A 13,704-nucleotide genomic window follows, 5' to 3' on the forward strand; every position below is an offset into this window, starting at 1 on the left:
CAGCTTCTGTTTCTACTAGGAATAAAATTTGATGGCCTTGGGTCTCGCAAAGGGACAAGAGTTAAGAATTCACATTACTGACTTTTCAACATCAGAGCCCCAGGCCATTTGACAGCAATCTTTTCTACAATCAAAAACAAGTGTCACATTTCCAAGAACAGCAGAGAAGACACCACGTGTGAAGGATTGTTAAGGCAACCCGTTTCTGAAAAAGGAAAATAAGATTGGGGGGGGGGGCTGGGGGGGGGGAGAACGACACACTCTTCAGAAGTTGATGAAATCATAAAAAGCACGGTACCAGACTGCATCAGTATTGATGCAGTGACTGCATCAATAATGGCAAAAAAAAAACCAGAATATGAAAAACTGGGAGGAAATTTCAATAAGTTGTGTTTTTATGCTTCTTTCCTAATCAGCAGTGGTTCAGGTTTTCCATTCTAAAGAAATTGTTTGCAACACAGCTCATAGCCTGCAGGCACAACACTCAATATGTTTAAACAGGCAAATGGGTTTTTCATAACTGAGCCCACGCCAAGTCCACAAAATTTGTCCGGAATAATTTGCTGTAACCCCTGATCTCTTTGGTTCATCCTCTTGGCAGGCTCTGCCAAACCTAGGAGAAAAGCAGGGTGCCACTGATGATCTTTGAAGCAGAATCCTACTCCAAAGCTCCAAACAAGCATTGCAAGTTGCATTTTCAACTTCTCAGAGCAGAGTCTTCTCTTAGCTGGGTCCCCATGGAGCAGTGACAGCCACTTGTAACAAGCATTATTGATGGAGGCTGCATTCCCATCTTCATATGGTAGGTTGTGTCTCAAGACAGTACACCATAATACCACACATAAGGTATTAGACAGTAAAACCTATATGCATACCCATCATGCTTGGTCCTTTGTAGAAATCTACCCTTTGTCCTAACAGACCAGGCTCTCATAACTCATTCTCAATTGGAGGTCCAGTGTTGATGCAAGAAGCTGTCTCCAGTATTCCAACTCTACAGATACATCCAGCTTTCAGAGATACCCATCCCTCTTGGATAAATCAAATCTGGATGTCTTCAAACAAGCCAGTCCTCGGTGATCTTCACACTATAAACACTGGCATCTATTTTTGGGGGGGGGGGGGGGGGGGCAGTAAAGGCAAACTGGTGGTCACAGAATGCAACTGAACTCCCACTCCTCTGTACTTCTGCAATATCGACACCATTAAAAAGGGGAGGCAGCTTTGATGATCATCTTGGGGTTTTGAAGGGGATGCCAGTGACAAAAATTAGCACAGTAGGTCTCATGCTTTGAAACAATAATCTTTGAAGGGATCTGATTAGCAGTCCTACTAATGGGAGCTACAATTATCGATGTTAAGTTAATGACTTTTGGTAGCACCTGAGGTTTATTAATGGCACAAACAAGCAACAGAGGAAGCCACAGAAGTTATACCAACATAATCTGCATAACTCAGAAAGTGGTTAGTAAATTTATGGCTAGCTTACGTGAGAAAGGAAGGCTGACCACTACAATCGGTGTTCAAGCACATGATTACTGGACATTATTTTGAGCAATGTACCCAGCAAATCAACTAAGAGTATGAAATGTTTACATTGCCTTAAAAAGAAATGTCTTATTCTGTGTATTTGGGAAAACTTTTTATTATGTTAATCAGCAGTGAAGAATTGGACTGGGATTGTGGCATATAGATAAACTTTAACTTCTCACAATACACCACAGAGCTAATACAAAACCATTCAGGTCTTTCTCCCCAATTCAGCTGCTGTCAGCATAAAACCAGCAGCTAAGCAAAAGCAAGTTTCATAAAGACTATGGTCTACAATATAGAAAAGAGTTCACACCTCCCCCCTCACTTCATGCCTGAATCTGATCGCTCCATGATTGCTGGATAACAAAAAAAAAAAAAACACATTCTGTATATCCTCCAGCTTGCTGCTAAAGTGTCTATGGACATTATAGATAATTTTCATTCCCGTGTTGGAAAATCACCCACATATTTTACTGGTGGGAGAAAAAGAAGTTAACACTTTTGCCAGTTTCTAAATTAGCGTTCAAAGAAAACCAACAGCCCTTAGAAATCTTTGGGCAATATTTGTCTGCTTTCACAGGTCCTTCATAGTACGTTATCGAAAATTTGAAATAGCACAAATGGCCAATCTCTTTAGTACCCACTTATTCTGAGTTGGACAGGCTATATCAGTGTTTCTCAACCTTGGCAACTTGAAGATGTCTGGACTTCAAGTCCCAGAATTCCCCAGCCAGCATTCGCTGGCTGGGGAATTCTGGGACTTGAAGTCCAGACATCTTCAAGTGGCCAAGGTTGAGAAACACTGGGCTATATAGTCAAACTGAAGCAGGCTAATCAATTCAGACAAAAGCCTTCCTCTATAAAATACTTATGTCCCCTTGCTAATTCCCAAATTGTGAAACATGAGGTAATTTTAGAAGACTGCTGTCAGCCTTTGTAACAACATTCACGGCTGAAGCCTGACTGAAAGCAGTTTTTGAACACTATCGGGAGGGCAGTTTTAAACCATTTTACAAATATTTTGCATACTGAGGGCTGAATAAGGCTGCTATATATATAATTATATGAAGGACAGAGGCCCTTAAAAACATCGAGCTTTTATCGTCCTTCAAGATCTTTAATCCAACTTCTTAAAAATAATTGAATGATACAAAAGAGGCCCAGTTTATGACTTGGAAGTCTCAAGATATATATTGGGAGATTATATCTGACATGATGTTCCTCCTGTAAGAAGAAATGAGAGAGCTCCTTACAAGCCTAGATCAAGCTATATGTGTGAAACAATTGCAGAATTGCTGTATTAGAGATGCAAGGAACCAAGCTGAGACCCAGTTGGTGTGTAATCTCACAATGTTTGCCAGTAGAATAACACATATCCAACAGTAATAGGTGCTGAATAAGGAGGGGGAAAGAGGTGGCAGATAGCCTAACAAAGCCTTTAGCGCTAACATCCAAGATGCCCCAATACCAGGCATGGTATTCCTGAGAAAGAAAAAGAAAAAATCCCATATTTTGATTGAATGGGTCTCAATTTGAGTAAATGGATCCCTTTACTGGCAAGTTGATTACATCTCCGTATCTACACGTTGATCGGTCAGCTCATTAATATTGGTCATTCAGCTTGGTCGCTGCTGGCAAATGGAAGAGCCATTCTTCAAAACAATTCAAATCACCACTTTATAAAAAGGAAGAAAGGGGAGTGGTTTTGTTACAATGATCCTTTCCTTCAGGCGCCCAGGTTCCCCCCACAAGCTGCCAATGGGACCTGGGGCAGCTCAACAATCTCTTGGTTCTGTCTCTCGCCGTAGTGGTCTTCACTCTGAGTAGTGCATGATGGACTCCACGTAGTTTCCGGGGAAGAGTCCAGTTACTCCATTCATCACACCTTCATACCACCCATCATCATTTTTCTTAATGACGTAGATGATGGCACCTTCCTGAAAGGAAAGTTCATCTTCCTTGTCTTTAGTGTAATCATAAATTGCCACAACTAGGAACAAGAAGAAAAACAGAATTAGCATTTCGAATAAGCAGCTGGACCTAAGAAAACCTTACAGGTTTTTTTTTATCAATTTCATATATACATTCACAATTATATGATCTCATAACTGTTATTAATAATATGTATTTATAACAATTTTTCCCTACTGTTAACAATATACTTGAAGATTGCTTTTTTAACATCCCATAGATCCATCTTATCTTACAACGGTCCTACTTCTACTTCCCTCCCTCCCTCTTTCCTTCCCTCGTTTCTTCTCTCCTACTCCCCTTCCTTCCCTCCCTCCTTCCCCTTCCCTCCTTCCTTTCCTCCTTCCTTCCTTCCCTCCTTTCTTTTCTCCTTCTCTCCTTCCTTTCCCCCTTCCTTTCCTCCTTCCTTTACAGTTTTCACTTAAGTGGTCTCTTGTATCAAAAAGTAAGCATTTTCTTTATTGGCTATTCATGCAAGAGTTCCTTCCCATTTACAGAAACAGTTGCTATCACAAAATTGTAAAACATGTAGACATCATTCTAAAATGATGGAATACGAAATTAGAAAAATAACACACTGTATTACAAAACGACTAATTCCTCAAAACTGTCCATTGATGGGGCAACAAGCTTTCTTTGATAATAGAAGTGGGAGTTCAATTCATACATCTTTCTTTTAACAGTGATTTTCCAGGATATGTGGTACAGGACTATTAACAATGCTTTGATGACTTAATGAAATTCTATTTATTTCTCATATGGCTGAAAATGCAATGAAAAGCACAAAAACGATTTAGTGGAGAACTTTTGAAAAAACCTCTTTGCCTTGTGCTCAAACACCAAACTTCTAGTCCCATCTTGGGCACAATTTGAGTTGGATAACCTTGGGCCAATCACTCACTCTCAGATCTAAGAATGAGGCAATGGCACATCACTCCTGAAATCTTGCCAAGAAAAATAAACGGGGTTGTCCAGTCAGTAACCAGGAGTCAACCCTGAGTCAAAGCAACACCCCCCCCCAAAAAAACCCAAGATACTATGGAGGTAGTCCTTGAACTATGACCATTCATTCAGCGACTGTTCAAAGTTATGACAGTGCTGAATGACGGTGGTTATGACCCGTCGTCAGTGTTCTGGCTAAACCAACACTCACACAATCAGTCAATCCCATAACCAGTTGCCAAGTACCCTGTGATCATATGATCGTCATCTGTGATCTCCCCTGCTAGCTTTCCCAGAAAGTCAGTGGGGAAGCCAGCAGGGAATGACACAAGTCACTGGGCTAAGTCCCCTTCCCCTATGCACCAGCCCCCTGCAGTCATGCTGTGCCAGCCACTTGCACCTCCCTGCACACCCTCTTGGATCTGCATGTCATGTTGCCCTTGTGCAACATTCTCACACCTCATTCCCAGGCAACCTCCTGCATCTGATTCACTCCAGCTCTCACTCCACCACATCCTCAATGATCTTCACAAAGCCTCTCATGCACTCTTCACACTTTCCCTGTCCAGCACCTCTTGCAGACCTCCTCCCTACATCCCCACACACCTCCTTGCTCTCTGCTCCCACCCTCTCCCAACAGTAGTAGCAACTTACCTGCCTAGCCCTTCCTGTCAACTTCTCCGCTAAGTTTAGCGTAAGAAACCAGCAAGAAGTTGCTTAACCTAACAACTGTGGATTTTAATTAACAAAGGCAACCAGGATTATACGGACTGCATCATTAAAAGAGCCAGCCATACTTTATCACTGCATTGCTTGATGATGGAAAGCCTGGTCCTAATTGCTGATGTAGGTCAAAGACTGCACATGGCACACAGATGAAATGGAATACAATCACAGTTATTAGTATCTGACATGGGGAAACATTTAAAAAAAAGCTGAATGCATATAATTAAATTTCTGAATTACATTCGTATCTGGATGTTCTTGGGGAAAGGAGCCGGTGACATTTTGTTTAAAAGGAGTTGGAGATGGCTAATAGCAACTTTATTTCACGATCGCATTGTTAAGACACAGTTTGGGAAATCACTGAATTCAGACCCAATGAGGGAGAGAAACTTCCAGCCCCTCCTACAACTCCAAAGCAACTAACCTTTCTCCAAATAGGTCCTTGGTGCCCATGGTGGATCCTCTTCAGCATAAGGATCGCTGTATTCCACCACAGCTGCTTCTTCTTCTTCATAATCCTCTGGAGGAGGGGGTGGCGGTGGAGATTCATCAAAAACAGCTTCGTCTACTGGGGGTGGAGGGGGAGGTGTGTCTGAAACTAAAAAAAAATAAAAATAAAAATTCAAGCTTCCTCACTTAGATGTTTATATAAATAGCAATGTAATAAATTTTACAGATGAAACCCAAAGTGGAAACATAGACAAGTCTTGTAAATAATGTTAGAGGTTATGCTTCAAATGTTCCTTCATTTGGAGTTAAAAGAGAGATGATTTAGGATCTCTACGTAGCTACAAGCGAACCAAGTCCAACCTCACCACCACCTCCAATTCGGTTGACTCTTATCCAACTCCAAGCATGTGCTAATTGTTGGATGAGAAGATTCCTGTGCACATACAGGCATCTTAGCAATAAATCAATTTAACTGGACCTTTGGGTGTGGACCTGGTCTTTCGCACCTGATAAGCAATATCTGAAAGGTAGAAGGTGGCTTTCTGTAACACAGGCTAGGGGAGAAAGACAATTACCCTATTTTCAGAGGTAAAAAAGACTATGTCTTAGCTGCTACCTGAAATTGGGACAGAATTTACCAGATAAATCTGATCAACATATCTAAACATGGAATCTCTAACAGATCATAAGTGAATAGTGATATGGCTGCACAAAATTGCCTATTACCCAGAGACAGGTAAATTAAGGTAAGAAACAAAACTGAAAGACAATACAATACAATACAATATAATACAATAGCAGAGTTGGAAGGGACCTTGGAGGTCTTCTAGTCCAACCCCCTGCCTAGGCAGGAAACCCTATACTGTTTCAGACAAATGGCTATCCAGCATCTTCTTAAGGACTTCCAATGTTGGGGCATCTACAACTTCTGGAGGCAACTTCTGTTCCACTGATTAATTGTTCTAACAGTCAGGAAATTTCTCCTCAGTTCTAAGTTGCTTCTCTCCTTGATTAGTTTCCGCCCATTGCTTCTTGTTCTACCCTCAGGTGCCTTGGAGAATAGTTTGACTCCCTCTTCTTTGTGGCAACCCCTGAGATCTTTTCTTAAGTCACAGATCAACAAAAAGGCAAACTTACTGTTTTCTTGAACTCTGGCCACAAATCCCATTAATGGTAACTGAGGAGTTACTTGTAGGATGGAGGGAGGAGGTGGTGCAAGAGACACTGCAGTGAAGAAGTACAAAGAAATAGAACTCCAATCAGAAATATAGTATAGAGACATGAAATAACTGGATAGACAATGTGGCATCCTACTAAATGCAATGGAGTGACTGGATAATTAAAAACTAGATAATATTAGTTATGCAGAACTTTGAAAATGGATAACCAGCTTTTTTAAGATTTTAAGGTTCTGGGAAACATTTACAATATCAAAAGAATAATATTCCTGAAACAGCCTCATTCAAATCATACTTATTTTATTATAGCTAATAAAAAATCATACAATATTATTGTGGCAAATAGAAATATTGCTACACTATTAATGCTGCTAAGAGAAAATTTATTCTTCCATATTTATCAATTTGATATAAATATCGATTGTTTCTGCTTAATCAAAATTAATTTAGGGCTGAGGATTTAACTGCATTTAAAGAGTGCGACTATGTGGCTAAGTCCTGAATTGCATTTATTAAAATACTTAGATTTGTGCATGTTTACAATCAATGGAAGCCAACAACTTTAAATAATTTTTTTAATCCAATTAGATAAATTGCATTGGGATTACATGACTATTATTATACATTATTGGGTACCTTCCATATCTCAACAAAGGAATAACAAATTTTATCTTCCAACAGTTTATTTTACAAAGTATTCTATCAAATATATTGAATAGTAAGAAAATAAAGAGTTTTTGCAGAAGAAAAAGTGTCCAAACCTAAGCAATTTACTTCACATTTTTAAAAAGTACATGCAAGTTTTGGGGAAGGGGGAAATATATGTATCTGAACATAACATGTAGGTACTTGTGCCTATATATCAATAGCACTTAAGACATATACTGCTTCACAGTGCTTTACAGCCCTCTCTAAGTGTCAGCATATTGCCCCCAACAATCTGGGTCCTCATTTTACTGACCTCAGAAGGATCAAAGGCAGAATCAACTGTGAGGATTAAACTGCTAGCAGTCAGCAGGATTAGCCTGCAATGCTGCATTCCAGCCACTAGTGGCATCACAGCTGTAATGTATGGTACCTTTCTATCCACAGGCGTTATAGAGGCATTATGAAAATGCCATTATGGACTGTGTCAAAAGACACTTAAAAGCGAGTAAACTGGGTGTTCTTGGATTTGATTTTTCCATTACCAATTCCTTAGTGTAAACAAACATACTAAAAAATTTAAAGTCAGGACTTAAGTTATGTGCTATGATATATAGAAGGTTCTTGCTAAACATATTCAGCTACTACTTCTGGTTAGTATTCTTCTCTTCTATAATGGATCAGAACTGGGGTTTATGCAGGGGCCTCTCTTACCTGGATTCTGGCTATAAAACGGTCCTCCGTTGACCTGGTTTTGAAGGCTGTTCTGTGACGTGATGGATGGAGGGCGCCTATATGGCAAAGAGCCTCCTATTGTTGGAGGTGTGTGCCGAGTAGCAGGTCGGTTCATGCTATAGAACTGAACAGGATGACCTATTTTGGACAGGTTAGGAAAAAAATACAAAACCTTGAGCAATGCGTTTTTAGATGAAGTAATTCAACGTAGGCATGGCAATTCAAATTAAGTGTTTAAAAACACGTATGTTTCCATCAAGTTCTCTAATGGAAAAAAAAATCCTATGTGGACGAGAGTATATTAAACAAATTTAAGAAGAAAACATTCTTAAGAGATGATTCTCTCCATCTGACAAAAAAACCTGGCCAAATATAGAAATAGATAACTTGATGGATAATCTGGAAGTCAGCATTTCAATATAATACATGGTTCCACCACAAAACCGCGTTCGACTAAAGCGCGCTCGACGAAACCGCGTAGCTGACGTCATCACAGCGCGACGAAAAAAGCATGCTGCGAGCGCTAAAGCTAAAATTAACCCCTAAACCTAAACCTAACCCCCCTAAACCTAATCCTAACCCTTAACCTAACCCTAAACCTAACCCTAAACCTAACCCTTAACCTAACCCTTAACCTAACGCTAAACCTAACGCTAACCCTTAACCTAACCCTAACCCTAACCCTTACCTTAACGTGAATCGGCTTGCTTTCAAAGCGCTATTTAAAGCGCCCTTTTTTCTCCGGGGTCGCTGTTGTCGCCCTGCTGATGACGTCAGTGACGCGGTTTAATCGGGCGTGCTTTAGTGGAGCGCGGTTTTGTCGTGCCACGATAATACATACATAACATGCAAGTTAGTCAATAACCAGCAGGTGTGAATGAGTTAATATGAACTGAATATCTACATCCTCAGCCACAGTGCTTCTCAGTGAAAATATAAAGAGTCAGAACGCAGAAGAATCTCAGGTCAGATATTGCACTGTCAATCAGTTGGGTACTGCTCAAGTACTATATGAATGGGTTTCGCTAATTACAGAACGTTGAATTTCTCATGCCTGGACTTTCCTCACTGTTTTTGCATGCATTTGCATGCACAGCTCTTTTGCAGAAGTACAGAACAGTCTGTTGCCAACATGCTTTGCCTAAATGTTCCATTGAATAGTTCCCACAATCTTATTATTGACCAGCTTGAGGTCACCAAGGCAGGACACCAAGGCGAAATCAAGGGCAACGGACTGGAACTGGAGGTCTCGGGATCACTGGTGGCTCCTGGGGATTGTAAATATTCTCCTGATTGATTGCCAAAAAAACATTTTTTAAAAAAAATGGCAAAATATCGCCAACTGAAACTACTGGTGTTCGTTCATTCAGCATTACCATCTTGTGAGATGTTTTATCTCAATTATTTTCGGCTTTTTAAATATAAATATAAAGGTGTTGCTATTTTAAACCGGTTTTTTTTTTCGTTATGTGTTCGTTATGTGTCTTTTTTTTTTCTCTTTTTTGTAAGCCGCCCGCAGTCCTTCGGGACTGGGCGGCATATAAATTTTATAAATAAATAAATAAATAAATAAATAAATAAATAAATAAATATGTGAGGGAAGGAAGGAGAGAAGGAGAGAAAAAAGGAGGGAAGGAAGGAGGGAATGTAGGAGAGAAGGAAGGGGGGAAGGAAGGAGGAAAGGAAGGGTGAAAGGAAGGAGAGAAGGAGAAAAGAAAGGAGGGAAGGAAGGAAGGAAGGAGGGTAGGAAGGAGGGAAGGGGAAGGAGGGAGGGAAGGAAGGAGGGAAGGAAGGGGAGTAGGAGAGAAGAAACGAGGGAAGGAAAGAGGGAGGGAGGGAAGAAGAAGTAGGACCGTTGTAAGATAAGATGGATCTATGGGATGTTAAGAAAGCAATCTTCAAGTATATTGTCAACTGTAGAGAAAAATTGTTATAAATACATATTATTAATAACAGTTATGAGATCATATAATTGTGAATGTATATATGAAATTGAAAAAAAAATTAAATTAAAAAAAAAATAAACTGTCCACAGTGGACCTCCAAAAAATAAATAAATAAATAAATAAATATGTGATCATAATTAATGAGCAATTGTTAGAACAGTCAACAGAACAAATATAAAAGTACTGTAATGCAGAATGAGAGCCAGTTTTGTGTAGTGCACTGGGCCAGAAACCCAGGAGACCCTGGATTCTAATCCCGCATTAGACAACGTCAGCTGGGTATCCCTGGGCTGATCAACCTAGGAAGGATGGAAATCACTTCTGAAATGTTGCCAAGAAAAAGTCAGTCCAGGCAGTCTCCGAGAATCAGACACAATTGGATGGAAGGAAAAAAAAAATCCAAAGTTCTATGTGCAAATATGATAAGAGTTTTTTCTAAGAGCTACAATTTAAAACATATTAATTTCACATAGCCTAATTGTGCTTTAGTACATAGAGAAGGCTTATTTTCACTCCAAACCTATGTAGTTCTTATATAGGAATAAAATAAGCCAAGCTGATTATCACAGGCTGTATTATATGAAGATTTATTTAAGAAATGAAACTGTAGATACATTTAATAGCATGAACTAGAGCATATCCCAGAGCAGTGTTTCTCAACCTTGGCAACTTGAAGATGTCCGGACTTCAACTCCCAGAATTCCCCAGCCAGCATTCGCTGGCTGGGGAATTCTGGGAGTTGAAGTCCGGACATCTTCAAGTTGCCATGCTTGAGAAACACTGTCCCAGAGTTCGCTATTCACAGAATTAATCTGGCAAAATGCATCTTGGATGATTGTAGCTTCCATATTTCTAATTTTGTCCCGAACATCAGAAAATAAAAGCCATTAGCTCCAAAGTGAATCATCCTCATTCTGATACGGTTCTAGGGGAAAGGGCATTTTTCCTCACTCAAGAAGGAAAAAGAGAAAGAATGGATATATCCATCTATCTTAAAAGCTCAAAACACATCTGATCAGATTTAGCCCGGAATTGCACTTTTCAGTTGTCAGCAATCAGCAGCAGAAACTCACCTGAAGAGGGATTGGAAGAGGCAGCAGGGGGAGTTGGAGAAGTGAAGCCATCAGCAAGGGGTTGACCCCCTGCAGCAGCTGCAGCAACATCTGGGGTAGCAGAGGATGGGGCAGTAGCAGGAGTGAGAGGGGCGGAAGCAGAGGCAGAAGTAGCAGGAAGAGGAGAGGTGCCAGCAGAACTGGCAGGGGCTATGTTGAAAGAGGAGGAAGAGGCAGCATTAAGGAACAGATCAGGTTAGCAAGGAGGAGAAAAAGCTTTTTGAATCATTGCTCTTAGATTTCGGTCAATTCTTTAAAAATTAGCAAAAAAGAAAAAAGAAAACAGACAGAGTAGGAATGTTTACACTGAGGGGTTTCCCATTAACATATACAACCAAACACCAAAGTTTAAAAAAAAGGAACAGGAATGCATTCTATAGCAATAGGAGTTAGACTTATATACCGCTTCATAGGGCTTTCAGCCTTCTCTAAGCGGTTTACAGAGTCAGCATATTGCCCCCAACAACAATCCGGGTCCTCATTTTACCCACCTCGGAAGGATGGAAGGCTGAGTCAACCTTGAGCCGGTGAGATTTGAACTGCAGAACTGCAGAACTGCAGTCAGCTGAAGTAGCCTGCAGTGCTGCATTTAACCACTGCGCCACCTCGGCTCCTATACATAAAAACCTCACAAACCTAAATTATGTCTTGTTTTAGCTGTTGATATAGAACAAGAGTGCCATGTGGTTCTTTGCCTCAGAGAAGGCAGGACCAAAATTTGTGTGTGTGTGTTTGGGGAAAGGGGTTGTTTGATGTGTTTTTATAGCAATAGCAGTTAGACTTATATACCGCTTCATAGGGATTTCAGGCCTCTCTAAGGGGTTTACAGAGTCAGCATATCGCCCCCACAGTCCGGGTCCTCATTTCACCCACCTCGGAAGGATGGAAGGCTGAGTCAACCTTGAGCCGGTGAGATTTGAACTGCTGAATTGCAGATAACAGTCAGCTGAAGTGGCCTGCAGTACTGCACCCTAACCACTGCGCCACCTCGGCTCTTTTGCATGTTGGGGGGGGGGTTGAGAGGGGGGGGCAACTGGAGCTCCTGCACCTTTTATGGTCCCCAGACCAATGTTTTAATTAACTATTTGACGCCTAATCAAATTCAACAAAAGCCCATCCCAAAACCCAAAATAAAAATTTTAAAGCAGGTAATTTGACCCCCAACGATTCTAATAACTTCCCTCTTCCGGTTGCAATTATTTTCCTGTTTGAAAAGGGAGGAGGAGGAGGAAAAAACAGGGAAACCATATTGTTTGGAATTCAACTTCCAGAGGTGGCATCTGATTTTTTTTTCTATGGAACAAAGTAACATGACAGATGGTATGTTTCTCCTCGTAAGTTCATATTGCATCTATTTGTGGGTCTCTCGGGTCCAATCAGAGTGGATGCATGTGCATTTCCAGAGTGTGCATGAAAAAGATCTGTTTATAATGACTACATATATGTTGCCTGGTTTTGTATATGTGTCGGGCAGCCTAATATATAGTATGTGGGTGGGTAGATAGGTGGACAGACAGACATATAGACAGATGCATCTCTATACATGTCTTTCTGCTCTCAATACATGTTGCATCTATGTTTACATGTACAAGGCTGACTCAGACTTCCATCCTTCCAAGGTGAGTAAAATGAGGACCCAAAATTGTTAGGGACAATATGCTGACTCTGTAAAACCACTTATAGAGGTCTGTAAAGCACTGTGAAGTGGTACATAAGACTAAATCAGTGTTTCTCAACCTTGGCAACTTGAAGATGTCCGGACTTCAACTCTCAGAATTCCCCAGCCAGCATTTGCTGGTACGAGTTCCCACAGACACTGGGCCAGATTCATGAGATTCCACTCACAGAAAGACCCCAGTAAGGAATTCTAGCAATGCTCTAAAATTTAGATAGAAATGCCTCCATAGATACCTTATGACAAATCTGTATAACAAATTGGTACCTTAGCCTTGAAAATTTTAACTGTAAGCATGTTTATTGTCATTGTGATTGGCAAAATACAAAAACTGCATTTGAAACTATATGGTTCCGGCGGTGATATAACAAGACTTTTTTTGCTAAGAAACCAAAGGACATTTTAGAAATGTATGACTAATGTGCTTTTGTAAGATTGTAACAGAAGCTCACAGGATTAGAAAAGTTGGGCATATTGTTGTTCATTGTTACATCTGGTTAGACACGAAGAAAATGCCGCCGCGATCCCAAAACGGTTGCTCAGGGACCCCAGTATGAATCTATTTTTGATCTTTGGTTCCTGATCTTGAGCCAGTTATCAATTCATAAGAGAATATCTCTTCTCTTCTCATGAATGTTACATCGGTCCAGGAGATTTCGGTCAGGAATTTTTGAAATTCAAAGTAAAAGGTAATCTTCAACGCATGACTGTTCACGTAACGATAGTTTCAATTAATGACAGCCTTTCAAAGTCAGTTAACACCTAAATTTGAACTTAGAACCATCGTCTCG

At 40.4% G+C, this 13,704-nt stretch overlaps 1 protein-coding gene across 16 annotated transcripts in view; it reads right to left on the minus strand.

Moving 5' to 3' along the window:
* Positions 1-3,196: 3,196 nt before the first annotated feature.
* ABI2 (abl interactor 2) overlaps positions 3,197-13,704 on the minus strand; it is a 43,548-nt gene continuing 33,040 nt past the window's right edge. For 8 of the 16 annotated variants that reach the window (XM_087707003.1, XM_087706997.1, XM_087706974.1 and 5 more), the window contains 4 exons: positions 8,160-8,318; positions 6,760-6,846; positions 5,597-5,770; positions 3,197-3,523 (listed from right to left, as the gene is read on the minus strand). In XM_087707003.1, the coding sequence (XP_087563129.1) occupies positions 3,348-3,523; positions 5,597-5,770; positions 6,760-6,846; positions 8,160-8,318 (596 nt within the window). In that variant the 3' untranslated portion in view covers positions 3,197-3,347. Of the gene's footprint in view, positions 3,524-5,596; positions 5,771-6,759; positions 6,847-8,159; positions 8,319-11,199; positions 11,389-13,704 lie in introns of all 16 variants that reach the window. The other 8 variants (XM_087706944.1, XM_087706943.1, XM_087706931.1 and 5 more) reach the window with 2 other exon arrangements.

This window comes from Thamnophis sirtalis, unplaced genomic scaffold (assembly GCF_051295495.1).
Source record: "Thamnophis sirtalis isolate CommonGarterSnake01/CBP01778 unplaced genomic scaffold, rThaSir2_p1.2 scaffold_1, whole genome shotgun sequence".
Lineage (NCBI taxonomy): Eukaryota > Metazoa > Chordata > Lepidosauria > Squamata > Natricidae > Thamnophis > Thamnophis sirtalis.